At 46.6% G+C, this 18,786-nt stretch overlaps 1 protein-coding gene across 4 annotated transcripts in view; it reads right to left on the reverse strand.

Moving 5' to 3' along the window:
• khdrbs3 (KH domain containing, RNA binding, signal transduction associated 3) overlaps positions 1 to 18,786 on the reverse strand; it is a 409,578-nt gene that overhangs the window by 224,206 nt on the left and 166,586 nt on the right. For all 4 annotated transcript variants that reach the window (XR_015078969.1, XR_015078968.1, XM_085992466.1 and 1 more), the window contains exon 2: positions 1,857 to 1,975. Coding sequence is in view for 2 of the 4 variants with exons in the window: in XM_085992466.1 (XP_085848592.1) it covers positions 1,857 to 1,975 (119 nt within the window). In the remaining 2 variants the exon portion in view is untranslated. The remainder of the gene's footprint in view (positions 1 to 1,856; positions 1,976 to 18,786) is intronic.

Raw genomic sequence — 18,786 nt, forward strand, 5'->3', positions numbered from 1 at the left:
TTCTGACCTTATGATGGAAGGAAGGTCATTGATGAAGCAACTGAAGAGTTTGGGCCTAGGACACTGCCCTGAGGAACTCTGGCAGTGATGTCCTGGAGCTGAGATGATTGGCCTCCAACAACCACTTTCCTTTCTGCTAGGTATGACTCCAGTCAGTGGAGGGTTTTCCCCCCCGATTCCCATTGACTTCAATTTTACTAGGGCGCCTTGATGCCACCCTTGGTCAAAAGCTGCCTGATGTCACCTTATCTCTGGAATTCAGCTCTTTTGTCTATGTTTGAACAGTATAAAACCATGTTTAGTCATCTCCAATAATATCGACCATATTTTTACATACCCTTCAGCACAAGAGTAAAATTTTCAGTAACCAGTGAAGAGTCACACATATTAAATCAAAAACCACAAGGTTAAATATAGATTCAGCGCCTTTTACAGCAAAGGTCATAACATTTACATTCTAGCTTGCTCAGACTGCATTTTTTTGCCGAGCATCATTTAACTGTCCAACAAGCAAGCTGAAGAAAATGCAGGAACTGTTCAGCAAAACCGTGATCACCTGAAAGAGAAAGCCAGGTGGATGTTCTGATGAACCGTCCCACCTAGAACATTAACCTTTAAGATGTTTCTGTGGAACAGAATCTGAACAACTTTATGAATTTTGGTTTTAAAGTACTGTATCATGCCAAAGCTGGTTGGCTTGATGACAGCTAGAATCATTTTTTTAGAGTCAAGTGTAAAACTTCCAATACAGTGCTTGTTCTTTCCAATCAATTGCTCAGTTCCACGAACAATGCAATAGCAAAGAGCTGAATTCCAGAGGTGAGGCGAGAGTGACAGCCCTTAACATCAAAGCAACATTTGGCCAAGTGTGGCATCAAGCAATTCTTACAATGCTACAGTTTTTATACTTCTGTGACTAATGGTTACATTCCAAATTTAGCAACCAGATCAAAATTTGCACTTTTCATTAATTTGAAGAGAAAATATGTGAACAGAAGATTACACGTTTGAATAGTCACTTAATGTGAATCTAATTTTTGAAGTTTCTTTATTAAGCTCTAGTGAATATACAAACAGCATTATTTTGTCAGGGAAAGTTTACAGTGTAGACTAATGACATAACCCATTTCAGATGCATGTTGCTGCTAATTAAGATTCGATACGAGTGTGGCCAGAACAGTGTGGTAACCACTGAGATTTCATTTTCTCGCTAGGCATTTTTTTTAAAGCAATTACATGGTATATCACGAGGTCCAGTATCAAACAGTTGTGATCGTTCTTCTCCATTCAAATATTGGAAAGAAACAAGAGAACACCAAAGTATTTGAATAAATACTTAAACAGTTGGGTTTTAAAGAGGGTCTTAAAGGAGGAGAGGAAGTTGAGGCAATGGATTTAGGGAGAGAATTCCAGAGCATGTAGCACATGCCACTGAAGGCACGGCCACCAATGGTGGGGCAAAGCAAAGGTGGATGTAGAAGAGGCCAGAGTCAGAGCAACGGGGAGATCAGGACTGGGGGAAGGTTGCAGGGATAGGGAGGGTGAGGATTTAAATACAAACATCAAAATAATCCTAAAAAAACCCCAAAACAATCCCTTTACTAATTATACTATTTTTTTTAACAGCTAACTTAACACACAAAACTGCACAGAATCAGATAGGAAACCACAACGGAATTCTCCCCTTCCCAAACCAGGGATGCCGAGACCAAATGTAGCATCCCTAACTGCCGCCCTAGCTAAGCTAACTCACACTATGAATCAAACTCAAGCCATTTTGGAGCTTATCGTCTCTAAATGTTCAGGGTAATTCAAAAATATGAATGCTTATGAATGTACTTAATCCAGTTCCTTACCTTGGGGAACTGCTTTACAGGAATTAACACTTTTTGAGCCAACTTCATGTTTTTGTTACTGACCACATCCACAAACTTCTCTTCATCACTTCCCTCTCCTGCCTCTAACTTGGTTATCTCTGCAAAGAAAAAACAAACAAACATGGGGAATCATTACAGGCATGTACTCAAACTTTTGACTGACATAAAAGCTGTTCAACCTCCGTACATAATACATTAAATGAAAAAACTAAATAGCACCTGAATAAACTTGTACATTTGGACCATTACTTCCAGCTTAAAAATCAACTCAAACCTTCCTCTGTTGACTGGCTGTAAAGTTTCTATACAAAATCAGTTTGTGCAACTTTAATCCAGCTTCTAGTAACACATGCTGACTGGACAAACTGGCTCTAATATGCCAGTAAATTGGCAATCTCCCGCAGAGAGGTCATAGAGTGTACAAATTAACACACCAATACAACAACAATTTCATTTACATAGCATCTTTAACATAGAAAAGTATCACAAGGTGCTTCAGAAGTGTAATCAAAAATAAAATGGGCACTGAGCCAAAGGAAATATTTGCCGAAGAGTTGGGTTTTAAAGAGGGTCTTAAAGGAGGAGAGGGAGATTGAGAGGCAATGGATTTAGGGAGGGAATTCCAGAGCAAGGAGCACTTACCACTGAAGGCACGGCCACCAATGGTGGATGCAGAAGAGGCCAGAGTCAGAGCAACAGAGATCAGGACTTGGGGTTGTGGGGGGGGGGGGGAGGTTACAGGGATAGGGAGGGGTGAGGATTTAAATACAAACATGAAAATTATAATCTGGCAGACCAGGAGTCAATGGAGATCAGCGAGGGCAGGGTGATAGTTGAGGGCGACTTGACGGGAGATAGGATTTGGGCAGCAGAGTTTTGGATGAGCTGACGTTTACAGAGGATGGAGATGGAGGATGTGGGGCTGGCCAGGAAAACATTAGAATAGTCGTGTCTGGGAAGAGAAGCCACTGCTGGAGATGCTCTGGCTACGACCAGATAGATAAAAGTGGAATCAAGCAAGGTAAGTCCCACCAAGCTGGTTAATGAAGGAGAGACGTTTGAGAAGAATGGTGTGGTCGACCGTGTTAAAGGCTACGAACCAGTCAAGGAGGACAAAGAACATAGTTACAGGAGGAGGCCATTCAGGAAAGATAATGTACCATGGTCACAGTGACTAGTCATACATGCCAATCATAATATTTTGTTAGCCAGTTATGTTGTTTATCACCCAACCACTGACAGTAATGTTTCAATTTAACACTTGCCAGACCAAAGAGATGGAAAACATTACCCCAAAAAGCTGTTGTTGAATTAGCAAATTACCACTGGCCATGATCTCTGCTGTGCCTTTTTCAAACACTTGTGATATATCTGTTTTGTCCAGCACCCCCTACTGATGTTTACATGTGGTTTGTGATAACTGCACTGACTCTTCTGTCAGAAACTAATCTTGTGTTTGCCTTCAAGGCCACTGTGCACTGTTCAAGAAGCACATAATACTCTTCAGACAATGGCAGGACACTGAAACTAAAAGTATGTAAACAAAATTGGTGCGCTGTAAACACAACTTAATCCACACAGATTCTACCACCCTGCAATCTGCAAAAACCCTTATAACTACCCTTATGAAGTGACATTTCCTGCAAATTATTTAATTCAATTTATTGTAGTACAAGAATTACAAATGGATTGACTGAATTTAATTCATTACAACAACAACGTATATATTTATATAGCGGCTTTAACACAGTAAAATGTCCCAAGGCACTTCACAGGAGCGTTATAAAACAAAATTTGACACTGAGCCACACAAGGAGCTAATAGGGCAGATAACCAAAATCCTGGTCAAAGATTGAGAGGCAATGGATTTAGGGAGGGAATGCCAGAGCAAGGAGCACTTACCACTGAAGGCACGGCCACCAATGGTGGATGCAGAAGAGGCCAGAGTCAGAGCAACAGAGATCAGGACTTGGGGTTGTTGGGGGGAGGTTACAGGGATAGGGAGGGATGAGGATTTAAATACAAACATGAAAATTATAAACTGGCGGACCAGGAGTCAATGGAGATCAGCGAGGACAGGGTGATAGTTGAGGGTGACTTGACAGGAGATAGGATTTGGGCAGCAGAGTTTTGGATGAGCTGAAGTTTAGAGAGGATGGAGATTGAGGATGTGGGGCTGGCCAGGAAAACCTTAGAATAGTCGTGTCTGGGAAGAGAAGCCAGAGTTCCAGAGCTAAGGGCCTTGGCTTAAGAGTAAAGTGCACCAAGGGTAAAGTGCATCAGGTTAATCCTAGGTAGTGGTAACAGAAATTCCACGTGTCCTCTAAATAGAAGTGCATTTTATGTAGCTTTTTAAAGTAATATATCTGCATTTCTCCCAATGGTATTTAAATGAAAGTGTAGATGGTTCATATTCTACCTAGTTCCACGCATTTCTAGGTTGGGTCAGATACAGTTACTAAATCAATGCCTGTACCACATACTGTTAGGGAAACAAGATTAGTCTGAAGACTTTAAGGAACATGCAACTACAGGGACCTCACTTTACTCAGTAAATAATGCAGCCCTAGAAAGATGGGAGAAAATAATGGGCCAAATCTTGCTAGAGCGGGGCGTATGTTGTTGGACTATATCCTGCGTCCTTCAGCTCAAAAAAATTTTGCGATGTAACTTGCTGTAAGTGCGAGCTAATAACGGCAAGGGCAATGGGGCACCTGGGACCTTAGTGAATGGCGGGGCGAACAGTCTATCTCCTTAGCTAATAAGATTTAAGGATTGAGAAAGTAACAGAGAAACGACGGAGAAGGAAGGCGAACAGTGGGTGAATTAGAGTCAAATCAGGTACAGAAACAGAAATAAATAGAGGGAAAGAAAGATTAGATTATGAAAGGATTTGCAAATTTCATGTCTCCCCTGAAAATTTACTTCTGGCTTATTGGAGAAACCCTGGCTGGACTGAGTTTAAAATCCAGGGCTCCAGGGCCCAACAAGATGGCTACGGTCAACCTCATGGCCAAGGCCTGCAAAGTTCAGGTTTGGACTGACAAAGAAGGAATGTTCCAGAAATTAGAAGGCAGACAGGCCTTCTGCATTTATGTATGAGAAGCAAACAGTGGCATTCGGGCCTCTGATTAAAACCCATCAAGGCCATTTGCACAGATAATCAACGGGTAATAGCTGCATTCAGACCTTCGTTAGCTGACTTCAACACTGCTTGCAAACGATCAACGGGGCATTCAAACTGGAATGGCCCCATCACAAGACCAGTTAGACAAAGGGGAACACTTATGAGACGTTTAAAACCCGATTAACCGGCCATCCAGGTCGATGGGTCCAGATCGGTTTCCTTTGTGTAGGCTTCAACACGTCCAGGTCAGACAAAGAAACAAGCTGATCTGGCGAGTGATAAGGGCTCCCAGAAAGGGGTATAAGTAGTCCCTCGGGAAGCCATCTCTCTCTCTCTCGCCTGGACTCCGGTGCCCTACCTTACCATCAAGAAGATCGACGACGAAGAGCCCGTCCAAGGAAGCAAGATACCGACAGTTACCTTTGAATCAGTGGGGTATCTCTACTCTGGGCGGTGAAAACCCTAAAGACATCGGCAGGCAACGGGGCACGGAGCAGGCGTTCTAACATCCGAGACTGGTGAGCATAAACTTTCTGGCCCATCGCAAGACAACTTAGATAGGTGTAAAGGGTGGGAGTTAAGGGGATTGCTAAAATTGTCATTTTAGTCATTTTCCCTCGATGTGTCCGTTACTCCTCCCCCGCTAAGTGTAATTGTGTTACATACATAGTGATTTTCTTTGTATAGTGTTTATTTTTTCTCTATTTTTAATAAACATTGGTTTTCTTTGCACCAAACCACTGGTCTTGTTTTGTTTATATCGCTGCTCGTAATAAGTCCGGTGGTCAGAACCAGAGGGGAAGTGATTCGAGCCGCACGGGGCTGGAGCAGCTCAGATACGCCTGACTGGCCAGACACAAACCCCAAACCAAAACCCCCTACAATTAAGAGAGAGAAAAAAAGAGACAGAGAGGAAAAGTAAGAAAAAAACTACATTTTTAAAAACTAAGAATAATTTACTACATGCAGGAGCGAGACTGAACAGTTTAAATTGTTGCCTTTCTGGGCCAGAGAGGTTGACTGGTAAGGCATCACCAATCATCACATTTTTAAAAAGGTACTTATATGCTTAATTGCCAGCTGTAACCTTCTGTGGCGAGTTTAAACAGTCAATTAATGTGCAAATTCAGCAAGTTCTTGAAAACAACGAGGAGGCTAAGGGCGAGATGCCGTTTGTTCAAAGCCAACAGTGGAGCGGCATAAATCAGGCAGGAAATTCAGGAAATCCACAACTCACGCTGTATCTCTTAACCCCCTGAATTTTCTGGCTGATTTGCGCATTAATAACGACATGTGTCGTTAACATGCCATTATTTTTTTTTATAAGATTTGGTCCATTATTTCTAATGAAACTGAAAAAGCTAACTGAAAAAAGAGATAATAAAATGAAATTCAGCAGATTTTGAGCAATAGAATTGCACCATTATCAATTTTACTACCAATTAAGGCATACTACTCTTATTAAATTCTTAGGAAATTCTGACGTGAGATTTAAGCAATAACATTTTCAAAATGACACAAGGTAATGAGAGCATGTCTACTCAAATGCATTAATATTGTTTTATCATATGTGGCTAAAAGCCATCTACTTCTGTTAAAATAATTAATAGCCATTCAGGATTCAAAATCATTATAAATTCACAGACTTATTGAAACTTGGCAAGCAGCTTATTAATTCCTTACACTACTATGCCACAAATGTTGGACACTGGATTTCTGCCAGAGTAACATGAATCACAATTAGATTGCAGATGCTATGATAAATTTATTAGAGTTCATTGTGCTCGAGAGGTTTCAATGAGTTAAAGCATTTTAAATATACAAGCAAGTATTATCAACATTTAAGAGGAATTGGATAAACATTTGAAGATGTTAAAGAGTATACAGAGAAAGAAGAAGCAAATGGGATTAGAATGTACCCTCATTTTGGATTGGCTCACTCAATACACTTTCCCCATTTACCTTGAGGGGAAAAATGCCTCAAAGGCCAACTATGAATGAAGTTTATGCTCACACTAATTAGACTAATATATACTGTGGACTTGATGCACTATCAATTACTACAAAAGACTGGAAGTTGAGAGAGTAACAAACAGGCTTTTATTACCAAAGAACAGAGCATGCCTCTTGTGGTTGCCTGGAATCCAAAAGGGCCGGGGGCTCCCGAGCAGCCACCTTTATACCCAGCCATGAGGGTGGAGCCAGGGGCGGAGTCAGCTGAGGCATGCACAGACAAGTACAACAATATGCAAGAGTGAACAACAGTACTAACAGTGAACAACAATACTAACAACAGTGGTGAACAACAATACTAACAACAGTGGTTTACCACATTCACCCCTTGTTTAGAATTGAGTCCGGCGGGGTGAAGTGCACTAAAAATTCGTGTACTGAAGTCTATCAGGAGGCCTTGTAAGCCGTCCTGAGCGTCGCAGCAGCGGCGGTGATGGTGCAGCATCCAACGTTGAACCTGGTGTCTCGTTCAGAGGAGGTGTAGCAGGTGGCAGACCCTGGGGCTGCTGCATGCCATCTACAGGGGTCAGAGCGCGGGTAATGGGAGGTAGCGATGGTGGTCTCTCAGAGGCACCTGAAGGTGCGAGGTCTCGTGCGGGGACTGTGTCCTGGGGGTAGGCAGGAGTAGCGGTGGGTGGCGAAGAGGGTGTTTCAGGAGCACCCGCAGGTGCGAGGTCTCGAATGGAGACTGTGTCCTCCCGCCCGTCCGGGTACACCACGTAAGCATACTGCGGGTTGGCGTGGAGGAGGCTCACCCTCTCGACCAGGGGGTCCGCCTTATGGGTCCTCACGTGCTCCCGCAGTAGGACGGGTCCTGGAGAAGTCAGCCATGTTGGTAGCGAAATCCCCGACGTGGACTTCCTGGGGAAGGAGAACATTCTCTCGTGAGGAGTGGCATTGGTGGGTGTACAGAGCAGCGACCGAATGGAATGGAGCGCCGCAGGGAGGACCTCCTGCCAGCGGGAGGTCGGAAGGCCCTTAGATTTTAAGTTTAAAAGGACTGCCTTCCAGACTGTCGCATTCTCCCTTTCCACCTGGCCGTTACCCCGGGGGTTGTAGCTGGTGGTCCTGCTTGTAGCAATGCCTCTCGCGAGCAAGTACTGCCGAAGTTCGTCGCTCATAAAAGATGAGCCCCTGTCGTTATGGATATAGCTAGGGAAACCGAACAATGCGAAGAGGTCATTCAGACATTTAATGACCGTGGTACTGGTCATGTCCGAGCAAGGGATGGCAAACGGGAAACGGGAGTACTCATCAATTATATTGAGGAAGTACACATTGCGGTCAGAGGAGGGGAGGGGCCCTTTAAAATCGATGCTCAGCCGCTCGAAGGGGCGCGTGGCTTTGATCAGGCTCGCTCTGTCTGGCCTATAAAAATGCGGCTTGCACTCGGCACAGCTCTGGCAGTTCCTGGTCATGGTCCTGACCTCCTCGATGGAGTAGGGCAGGTTACGGGATTTGATAAAATGGAAGAACCTGGTGACCCCCGGGTGGCAGAGGTCATTGTGGAGGGTCTGTAATCTATCAACCTGCGCGTTGGCGCACGTACCACGTGATAGGGCATCTGGGGGCTCATTGAGTTTCCCGGGCCGGTACAAGATATCGTAATTGTAGGTGGAGAGTTCGATTCTCCACCTTAATATCTTGTCATTCTTGATTTTGCCCCGCTGCTTATTATGAAACATAAAAGCTACTGAACGCTGGTCAGTGAGCAGGGTAAATCGTTTTCCGGCCAGGTAATGCTGCCAATGTCGCACGGCTTCCACAATGGCCTGGGCCTCCTTTTCGACAGAGGAGTGTCGAATCTCGGGGCCCTGGAGGGTCCTTGAGAAAAAGGCCACGGGTCTCCCCGCCTGGTTAAGGGTTGCAGCTAGGGCAAAGTCGGATGCGTTGCTCTCCACTTGAAAAGGGAGGGACTCATCCACAGCGTGCATTGTGGCCTTCGCAATATTGCTTTTTATGAGAGTGAAGGCTGCACAGGCCTCTGCTGTCAGGGGGAAGGAGGCGGACTTGAGGAGGGGTCGGGCTTTATCCGCATAGTTGGGCACCCACTGAGCATAGTAAGAGAAAAACCCCAGGCATCTCTTCAGTGCTTTCTGGCAGTGGGGGAGGGGGAGCTCCATAAGGGGGCGCATTCTATCGGGGTCTGGGCCGATGACTCCGTTCTCCACTACGCAGCCAAGAATAGCAAGGCGCTTAGTACGAAACATACATTTGTCTTTGTTGTATGTGAGATTCAGCCGCTGGGCCGTCCGGAGGAATTTCCCTAGATTAACGTCGTGGTCCTGCTGGTCGTGGCCGCAGATGGTGACGTTGTCTAGATATGGGAAAGTGGCCTGGAGCGCGTTCTGGTCAACCATCTGGTCCATCTCCCGTTGGAAGACAGAAACTCCGTTGGTGACGCCGAAGGGAACTCTGAGAAAGTGATAGAGCCGACCGTCAGCTTCAAAAGCTGTGTACTGGCGGTCCTCAGCCCTGATGGGGAGCTGGTGGTATGCCGACTTCAGATCAATCGTTGAGAACACCCGGTATTGTGCTATCTGATTGACCATGTCAGATATGCGGGGGAGTGGGTAAGCATCCAACTGGGTGTAGCGATTGATCGTCTGGCTGTAGTCAATAACTAGGCGCTGTTTTCCGCCAGTCTTCACCACCACCACTTGTGCTCGCCATGGGCTATTGCTGCTCTCGATAATCCCTTCCTTCAGGAGTCTCGCTACCTCGGATTTAATGAAACCCCTATCCCCGGCACTGTAACGCCTACTTTTGGTAGCGATGGGCTTACAGTCGCGGGTGAGGTTAGCGAACAAGGAGGGGGGGGGAGACTTTAAGGGTGGAGAGGCTGCAAATGGCGCGCGGCGGGCGAGTTAAAAACTGCTGGCTGCAGACTGTGAGAGGGGGGAGGGGTCCACCGTACGCTAAAGTGACACTCTTAAGGTGGCACTGAAAATCCAACCCCAGTAGGACGGCAGCGCAGAGATCGGGCAGGACCAGAAGTTTAACATTTTTGTATTCAGTACCCCGCACTGAAAGAGTCACCATACAGTAGCCACCGACTTCCGCTGACTGGGCTTTGGAAGCCATAGAGATGCGATGACGCGTCGGCAGGACCGGGAGAGAGTAACTGCGCACCGTGTCGGGGTGTATAAAACTCTCCGTGCTCCCGCTGTCAAAAAGGCAGGTAGTGGCGCGGCCGTTTACCATAATGTCCATCATGGACCTGGACAGTTGATGCGGGAGAGATTGATCCAGCGTCACGGAAGCCAGTGTATGTTCAAGCGCATCGATGCGGTCGTCCGATGAGGCGGTGGTGGAGTCCGGGTCCCCTGTAACCGAAGTCGGAGGCGTCCAAGATGGCGGACAAAATGGCGGCACCCACGGTCCCGATCCCCGCGCGGCTGGGGGAGCCCAAGATGGCGGGCCAGATGGCTGCGCCCACGGTTCGCACGCGGCGCTGCTGGCGTTAGCGGTCTTCCCTTTGCAGGCGCTAACGTAGTGACCTTTCTTCCCGCAGCCGGAGCAGGTAGCATTCTTCGCGGGGCAGCATGCTCTAGGGTGTTTAGCTTGGCCACAAAAATAGCATTTTTGTGCCTTGGACATCGCTGCAGCAGTCGGAGGTGGCGGTCCCATGGCCCAAGATTGCGGCGTCCACGGTGCAGGGCGATTAGGGGAGAAAGCATCCATATTTCTGTGGGCCGCGTCGAGCGAGAGCGCGAGGGACACTGCCTTTGTCAGGTCTATTTCACCCTTCTCCAGCAGCCTCTGCCGGGAGTAGTCGGACCTTAGACCCGCAACGAAAGCGTCTCGTATCAGTCCCTCCGCATGTGCTGCGGCCGATACTTCCTTGCAGTCGGAGTACCCGCAGTGCCCGTAGGAAGGCCTCCACCGATTCCCCGGGCTGCTGTCTGCGAGATCTTAAAAGGTGCCTGGCATAGACCGTGTTAACCGGGCGTGCATACTGCCCTTTCAGTAGGTCGATAGCCGCCGCGTAGGTCGTCGCATCTTGGATTAAAGTATAGACTTGGTGGCTCACCTTCGAGGCCAGGATTTTCAGTTTATTTTCATCGAGAGTCACGGTCGAGGCTTCCAGATACGCCTCAAAGCAGAGCAGCCATTGTGCGAATTTAGTCGACGAACCCGCTTCTTGGGGGTCTAGGTCCAGGCATGTTGGTCTGAGGGCTCGCAGCAGCGCCTGCTGCTCGGCGTTTTGCGCCATCGGTTGATCAGCATTCGCAGCCAACATTTAATTTTGGTAATAAAATTGATGCACTATCAATTACTACAAAAGACTGGAAGTTGAGAGAGTAACAAACAGGCTTTTATTACCAAAGAACAGAGCATGCCTCTTGTGGTTGCCTGGAATCCAAAAGGGCCGGGGGCTCCCGAGCAGCCACCTTTATACCCAGCCATGAGGGTGGAGCCAGGGGCGGAGTCAGCTGAGGCATGCACAGACAAGTACAACAATATGCAAGAGTGAACAACAGTACTAACAGTGAACAACAATACTAACAACAGTGGTGAACAACAATACTAACAACAGTGATTTACCACAGGACTAATAGTGAAAGGATGGTACTCGTTATAGCCCCAGGGTTACTAGTTACTCGACACTTTAAGCCACTAAGTAGGGGTGATTAATTTCACTGGTTGTACCAGGAAAGGCGAATACTTGTGAACATTTTGGCCCAATTTTTTCATCAATTCAATACATAACACATCGTTCACAATTAGTGCAGTAAATTATGCTGAATATTCTACATCAATTATATTATATATTAAACACAATTAGGTCACAACATCCATTTGAAAATGCATTACATCATACTAACTTAATGGGAAAGTGCATTATAAAAGTGTCAACATTTATCTGCAGTGCCCATCACGCTTGTAGGTGATGGTTATTTGAAATTACAATGTTAAATGCCTGTGTAAGGGGTTTTAGATCGCAGAGGTTTCGCTCTCTTGCACAGTAAAACCTTGAGTGGTGCGACCCACTCGCCCCTTAGATTCTATACTCTGGACATTGGGGCAGGAACTACAATGTCGAGAAAACTCTTGTAGACCAAGTTTGATGAAACAAAAATGAAATTTTATTGCATAAGGAAAAATAAATCAAATGCAAGCAGATAAGAGAGTACATGGGAGGGAAAAACACAAACAAATCATAACGACACAATACTAACTAAGGCAAATACAGGCATCTTATACTCTACAAAGATCATCATGAAATAAGGAAACACACGGAACATCGAGGGACAACAACTCATGTTAATTGTACCCTTAAATCCACCCCCTTAAACCTATCTAGATCTGATTGTGAAGGGCCAGAAACATGCTCACCAATCCAACTAGGAAGTGCAAGGTTTTGAACCAGTCTGCCTTTGATCCTTTCAGGCGTTCCGTCTCCACGTGGATCGTGGAGCCCCAGCGAGCTGCGCCACACCTCTCTCCTGAGGTGGGGGTCGGGGGCGGCTGGACACCGGCTGGTTCTGACTGTCGGCGGGGTCAGGGATCGTCGGCTCGATCCCGGTCAGAGGAGCCTTGGGCTGGCTCACATCGTTTCTTCAGTTCGTTTTTGTCTCTTCTCCAGAGTTGGGTCGATGGCCTCTCGTTTCGGCAACGGCCCGGGTATGGTCGATGATCTCCCGATGTGTTTCCCCGGGGCGGGACGCCGGCCCGAGCGGTCTTCTTGATGGCGGCCTAGTCTTCTTCCTCCTCCGGTGGTGGAGAGGAGTTTGCTGATCTTCTCCCGAAGCGACTCCTCTTCACCCATTGCCACTCGGTCGTGTGTTTCTGAGTGTAGCTGTCTCCAACTGTCTCCGCAACTACAACTTCGGTGTCTCCTTCAGTGTGTCTGTACCACTTCAACTCCTCCAGTTATACCTTTCTTCAGGAGTCTCCACTTCCCGCCCAAAATCAGGTTAGTCTTTGTTTAACTTTTGGCGGGCTGGGAGCACAGCGGATTAGTTATTATATTTTAAAATGTTTTAGATGGCCGGTAAAGGAATGACCTTCATTGTTTTTAATGTCCTGCTGATCTTGTTATCTAGTCGTTGGTGCTGTTCTCATGAATATGAAATTGCCCCCTTTTGTCTGGGTCAACATTTAGATGGCCTCTGTCTCCAGGCCGATCTTGACTGGATCTGCATCTAATCCATATGTATATGTGTGAGTCTGGTTTCGTTCTCTCAGAAACGGCTTCCAGAACTTACTGTGGGTTGAATCCACAAAGCTGTCTGAGGATTCGCAGGAACCATTTTAAAATGTCCCAATAAGCCGGTCACATGGTATGGCGGCCATTTTTTATGCCCCTTTTTCTGGGCTTCTTTTAAAACAGTCTTTAAAAATCATGGCCTCTTCTGCCATTTGACCCTTATTAATGCAAAGTCCAATTTTGCGAATCCTACACTCCCCCCTGATGATACTGTAACTTGCTTGAAGTATCATAATTCTGGATGAACAAAAATTTCTGACTTTCCACAATCTAACCATCCCCAGTATTTACCTATCTATGACCCCATGACACATGCATTTCCCATTTCAGAAAAATCTAGTGTACATTAAGCATCTATAGATGGCAATACCTTGGAGTTAAAATCTGACAACTTACTTCCAGGCGTGGAGGGGGGCCTTATACCCCTACATCACCTAGTGCATACACATTACCTTCTAATAATATCACATCTAGTAAGACTTCAATAATAAAATAAAATGCACACGAAAATCACAATGCACATGAATACATATCAAAAATAATAGAGGAGGGAGGGAAAATTTTAACGTTATACAAAACAGCAAAAATCTAAACGGGTGTCTCTTCTTCTACCCGCACATAACGCTCCCTCCATTCCCCTCTATTCTCCTACTTTTGCGAATGTTTGACCTTTTTACAGTGTACAAATAGTAAATAAACTACAATGACAACCTGGCACACTACAAGAATGTGGGAGGCTATCCTAATCCAAGAAGGGACTTCTATATTAGTGAACAGGTTCCACCACGGTGGGGTCACTATGTCCAATATGTCTGCCCCTATCTCTAAAGTCTTCTGCTCCAGTGTGTAGAAGTATTTCTGTGAAACAACAACGGCTTTTAATATCTTGGTGAGGTGTTCAGGGAGAGGGGGAATGATATATCCAAAATGTGCAACGAATCGCTGCAGATCGGTGAAATTCTCTTTCACAGTAATGTGAACAGTGGAAGGTTCAGGAATGGGGACAATTCGCTCTTGGGCCACTTGAACTTCTGTCCTGGACTTGAAACAGAAGCTGCTGTCACTAACCGGACACCAACCATGCTGTCCATGTTGGTAGTGGGGCGCTGTAGTGGTGACACAGTATGTCCCACCTCCTATATATGCCACCTGCGGGGGCACATGGCCTTGTGCCATTTCCTCCACGGTGCAATTTATAGGCTTCGCACCAGCAGTTCTGAACCCGCAGTGGTTTTGAATGGGCATTCAAGTGCTGGGGACACAGGATGATGTGTGCTCCCCGGCTCCGGCACCCCGAGAGGTCGGTACCCATCAATGCATGCTCCCATCGAATGACGTAAGGTGGGACCCCTGTGTAACGAATGTGCGCACCCCCCTGAATGACTCCAATGTTCTCCACCCTGTATACCGGGGCGGGTTTTGCTGTCCTTCCCATCACCGGCATTCTTACCACTATACCCATAATGGTGCGATTAGACCGTCCACAGTCCACTGGGACTGGGTCGGCCTCTGAAGCTAGTCTGAGCTGGCACGGACTCAGTGTATTCTCAAAAGGGTGGAGGGCTGCGAGGCGCTTGTTGCTGATCCAGGAGGGGACTAAACCTTGCTTTAAATCCTCCAGATTACTGCGGCCCTCGCCCAGTAACCACGCCACGTATAGCACACAAGCGTCGTTCTGCGCAGCCTGATCGGACGCATTCCGATCCTCCCTAATGAAGGCATTTACCGTCCTGGCGTGTTTCTCCAGCTCAGCTATTGTCTCTTTTAAGTGTAGTGTCATAGCCTGGTCCTCGTGTAACTCAGAATCCACTACCTTATTCTCGTCAGTCAGTATCTTTCTTAACTGTGTTTTCAAACCATTGATCTGGGTTTGCAGCTCCACATCATCCAGTGTGTTGATGACGGAAGTTCCTGTTTTAAAAGCTGTGAAAATATCATTTACTGCACCCCTTCTTTGTCTCCCTATTCTGTCCAAGACCTCATGTGGTGTGGTGTACAATTCGGCTCTGTCGACATCGGCAAAGTCGAATTCGTAAAACTGTTTAAACATGTTTGTTAACAGGACCTGGTATAATTGCTCCGTTTCCCTGGGGCACCACTCTGGCAATCGTACCTCGGTGAGGTTTAAAATCACCGAAGCCGCCGCGTAGTGGACCCCTTGGTACACTACCTGACCTGTGGGTACCAATACCAATCTGTTCCCGGGTCCCTTTGTTGTGGTGGGGTACCCTTCCTTGAGGGCTTTAGCAACTGGAATTGTGGGCAGGGGCTTGCGGGGTCGGGTGATGAGCTCGGTGGCGTTTACTGGGATCTGAGAGTATGGGACTCCGCACGCCCGTGTGCTGACGTCCCACCTCATTCCTTGTCCAGCATCCTGCCACTGCCTTTGGAAAAAGATGGAGACGCCTGTGGGGCAAGCGCATTCTGAACCCCACATACAGATGTAGATCCCCTCATCTGGTTCCCACCATTTGTCCCAACAGACACTCAACTCCCATGAGTTCCCGTTATCGTCCGATGGGTGTTGTTACCCAATCTCTCCCATTCCACAGTGGAGTTCTTCATGGTGCTGCTCAACTTGCGCAGCCACCACCAACGATCCAAAGGTACATGTCCCAGACAGTTCAAGCAAATCTTCTTTCCCACGGTGACGCTGATACTGGGTGCAATGATCCGCACCCTGGGGCACATCAGAGACGTTTCTCGGTATGCAAACCCCTGTAAGATTCGAAATTTTCAGCAATAATCACGCAAGAAAACAGGATAAAATAAGACAGTTTATTGACCAAAGTAAGCTTGCACAGAAAAACCTTTGATAAAAGGGCATACAAAATGGCCGCCGGGCCTCGTGATCAGTTTCTGGACCATTTGATTTCTGTTACTGCAAGCCAGACAGGCTTGTGGATTGAAAACAGTAAGCCCGCGAAAGCCAGTATCGGGAAACCGAAACTCAGGGAAACAGCATACATATTCAATCGATTCTAAGTACAGGACGGTTTCAGGCAAACGGGATGGGGCCCATCAAGATATGGGCGGACAATGCATGAACACTTATACCCATTTAATGTACAAAGGAGAAACCGTTTAACAGCCATCAAGGGCAATCTCCAGACCGATCAATATGCGAACCGAGTCACGGTGACAATGTAAAAGACATTAAAAGACATTATCGGCCAGGAAGGCCAGTTAAGTTATCATCGGCTCCCGTTACAAGACAAAGCGCCCCTGCAGAGATTTCTGCCCGCCAAAATATTACAAAGACTGGACTATGATCTGGCGGGAGATAAGGCTGGCCCAAAAGGGTATAAATATGGATTTTGAAAAGTCCATCAGCCTGGCCTGCCCTGCCCTCTCTTCCACCTCGGTAGCTTCGGAATCGATAAAGACGCTTCAGACGGACAACTTCGGGAAAAAGACAACGTGGTCGGTGTTCAGCCAGACAAGGCTCGGCCACGACGGGAAGACGACGAGGGTGGCCCAGGTGCTGTTGTCGGGAGATCATCGACGACCCAGGCCGAAGGAGAAGACACCCTCGGAGAAGACACCCTCGGGAAAAACCGACGATCCAGGTCGGATAAAAAAAGGACATTCCGAGCCTAGCCAGGCAAGGCCTCGACACGTGCATCCATTTCTTCAATATCACATTGGTGGCAGGGACTGTTCCATGAACCCAAATCCACAACAGACTTGGTGGATTTCAGCCATGACGAGCGCTCATCGAGGCTGTGTCCACTGCCTCATCGTCTGAGAGAGAGAGAAAAAACAAGCTGCGCCAGAAGTTTCCAAATCCACGTGACGACGGAAAGCTGTGCCAGAAAGGCTGCGAACCCCTCCTTTTGCGATTCTGATAGTGATGAGCATGATCCCGAGTTCCTCAAGTCGAAACTTAGTTTAGGTATTTAGGGGAGGGAGTAAGGTTAAATCGTAATGTGTTTCCCCTTTTACGACGTGCCGTGTGTTCCCCATTTCCATAGAGTCAAGTTCATAAATTTGTGCATGATTGTAGTTACTTTAATCTGTGCCTAGGACATGTATTTTGTAATGCTTCAAACTGTTTAAAAATAAAAGCATCCATTTCGTGCTATTCAACCTGGTCTATTGAGTCCTTTCTCTGCACTACAGTTCTCTGCATCTAAGTCCAAGGTCTAGAACCGTAGGGGAGAGTGGGTCGAACCACTCAAGGGTAATTATTGCACAAAGCCTGGCAGGAGACCAGAACGAGCAAGAGAAACCCCCTACAGAAATGGCGACCGCGGCAGGACCTTGGCAGCAGGAAAGTAGTGTGTTAGATCAAGGTCTGAATAAACGAAATGTGATGGATGAAAGAATAGCGGATTATGTTTTTGGAAAAGTCAACCTCACAAAACAATGGATATCTGACCTATTAAGGGATAGGCGCCCGCTAGACGCAGCCATCAAGTGGACAGAGGGTAAAGAGCATAAGAAATCTGTAGAAAAGGCGGTCTGGCTGATGTGCTACAAGAAGCAAGTCCAGCTTTTGGACCAAGTCGTTGCAGCACAAACAGCCCAGATCAAAGGGTTGCTTACAGACGTAGAGGAAAAGGTTGCGGGAGGTCAAAAACTGATTGAATCGCTTAACGCACTGAATCAGGAACGCCACTCCACAACTCGCTGCCACAAAACCCGGGTAGAGTATTTAAAATGTCAGGTCATTGAAGCCAAGGCCTGTGAAGGTAGAATGAGAGAGAGGTGTTTCCGTCTAGCTAAGCAAATAGAGACCCAAGAGGAAAAACTTCTGGGAGCCAGGGCAGCATATAAGATGGCCATGGAGGATAGATCTGAGAGCACCGACCACAGCGTTTGCCGCCAGGAGCAAGAGGACCTGAGAACGGCCCTAGCCAAGGCAAACAGGTTGGTGTGTCTCATAAACCCACCAGCGAGCCAGCTATTGCTAGCCAAGGAATCCAAAAGACCGATTCCACAAGAGATAGTTCAGGAACCAACCCCCGAACCCTCTGCGCCTCCTGCTTATGATGAGTCTTGGACTCCGGGGAAGGAAACGGAGACGGTAGATGAAGAGATTCTTGAGGTAGAGCAACACCAACACCGGAGGAAAAAAGCTTTACCTAAATCTACCTAAATTTAATTAACCTAGAAAAAGAACAACAAACCCGCGAGAAAAAAGGAATGGAAACCCGAGAGAAACGATAAACAACCCGAACCAGGAACCTATGAGAGAGAGAGAGAGAAACTTTTAAGAGCAGCTATATCAAAGATGAACCCCTGAAAAACTCTCAATTTTGGACCTAAAAGTGGGATAAGGTGGAACACGACACAAAAAAGAGAAAAAAAGTTATCGATCTGAGACAAAAACAAACGACTACAATGAGCAGGGAAATGAAATATCCTGAGCAATGCACAAAAAATAAAGCAAAGGAAAAACACAAGGACATAACACTAAAAAGTAACCCAGAGGTCCTCTACGTTGACTATACCACACACAAAGGGATTAAGACGAAGAACAACCTCATATTCTACACCGACTCCGTTCCCTCATGGAAGGAGACTTTACAAAAATACTACGCATACGTCTC

Source organism: Somniosus microcephalus, chromosome 7 (assembly GCF_052327205.1).
Source record: "Somniosus microcephalus isolate GS21.2 chromosome 7, FLI_Smic_1.0, whole genome shotgun sequence".
Classification (NCBI taxonomy): domain Eukaryota; kingdom Metazoa; phylum Chordata; class Chondrichthyes; order Squaliformes; family Somniosidae; genus Somniosus; species Somniosus microcephalus.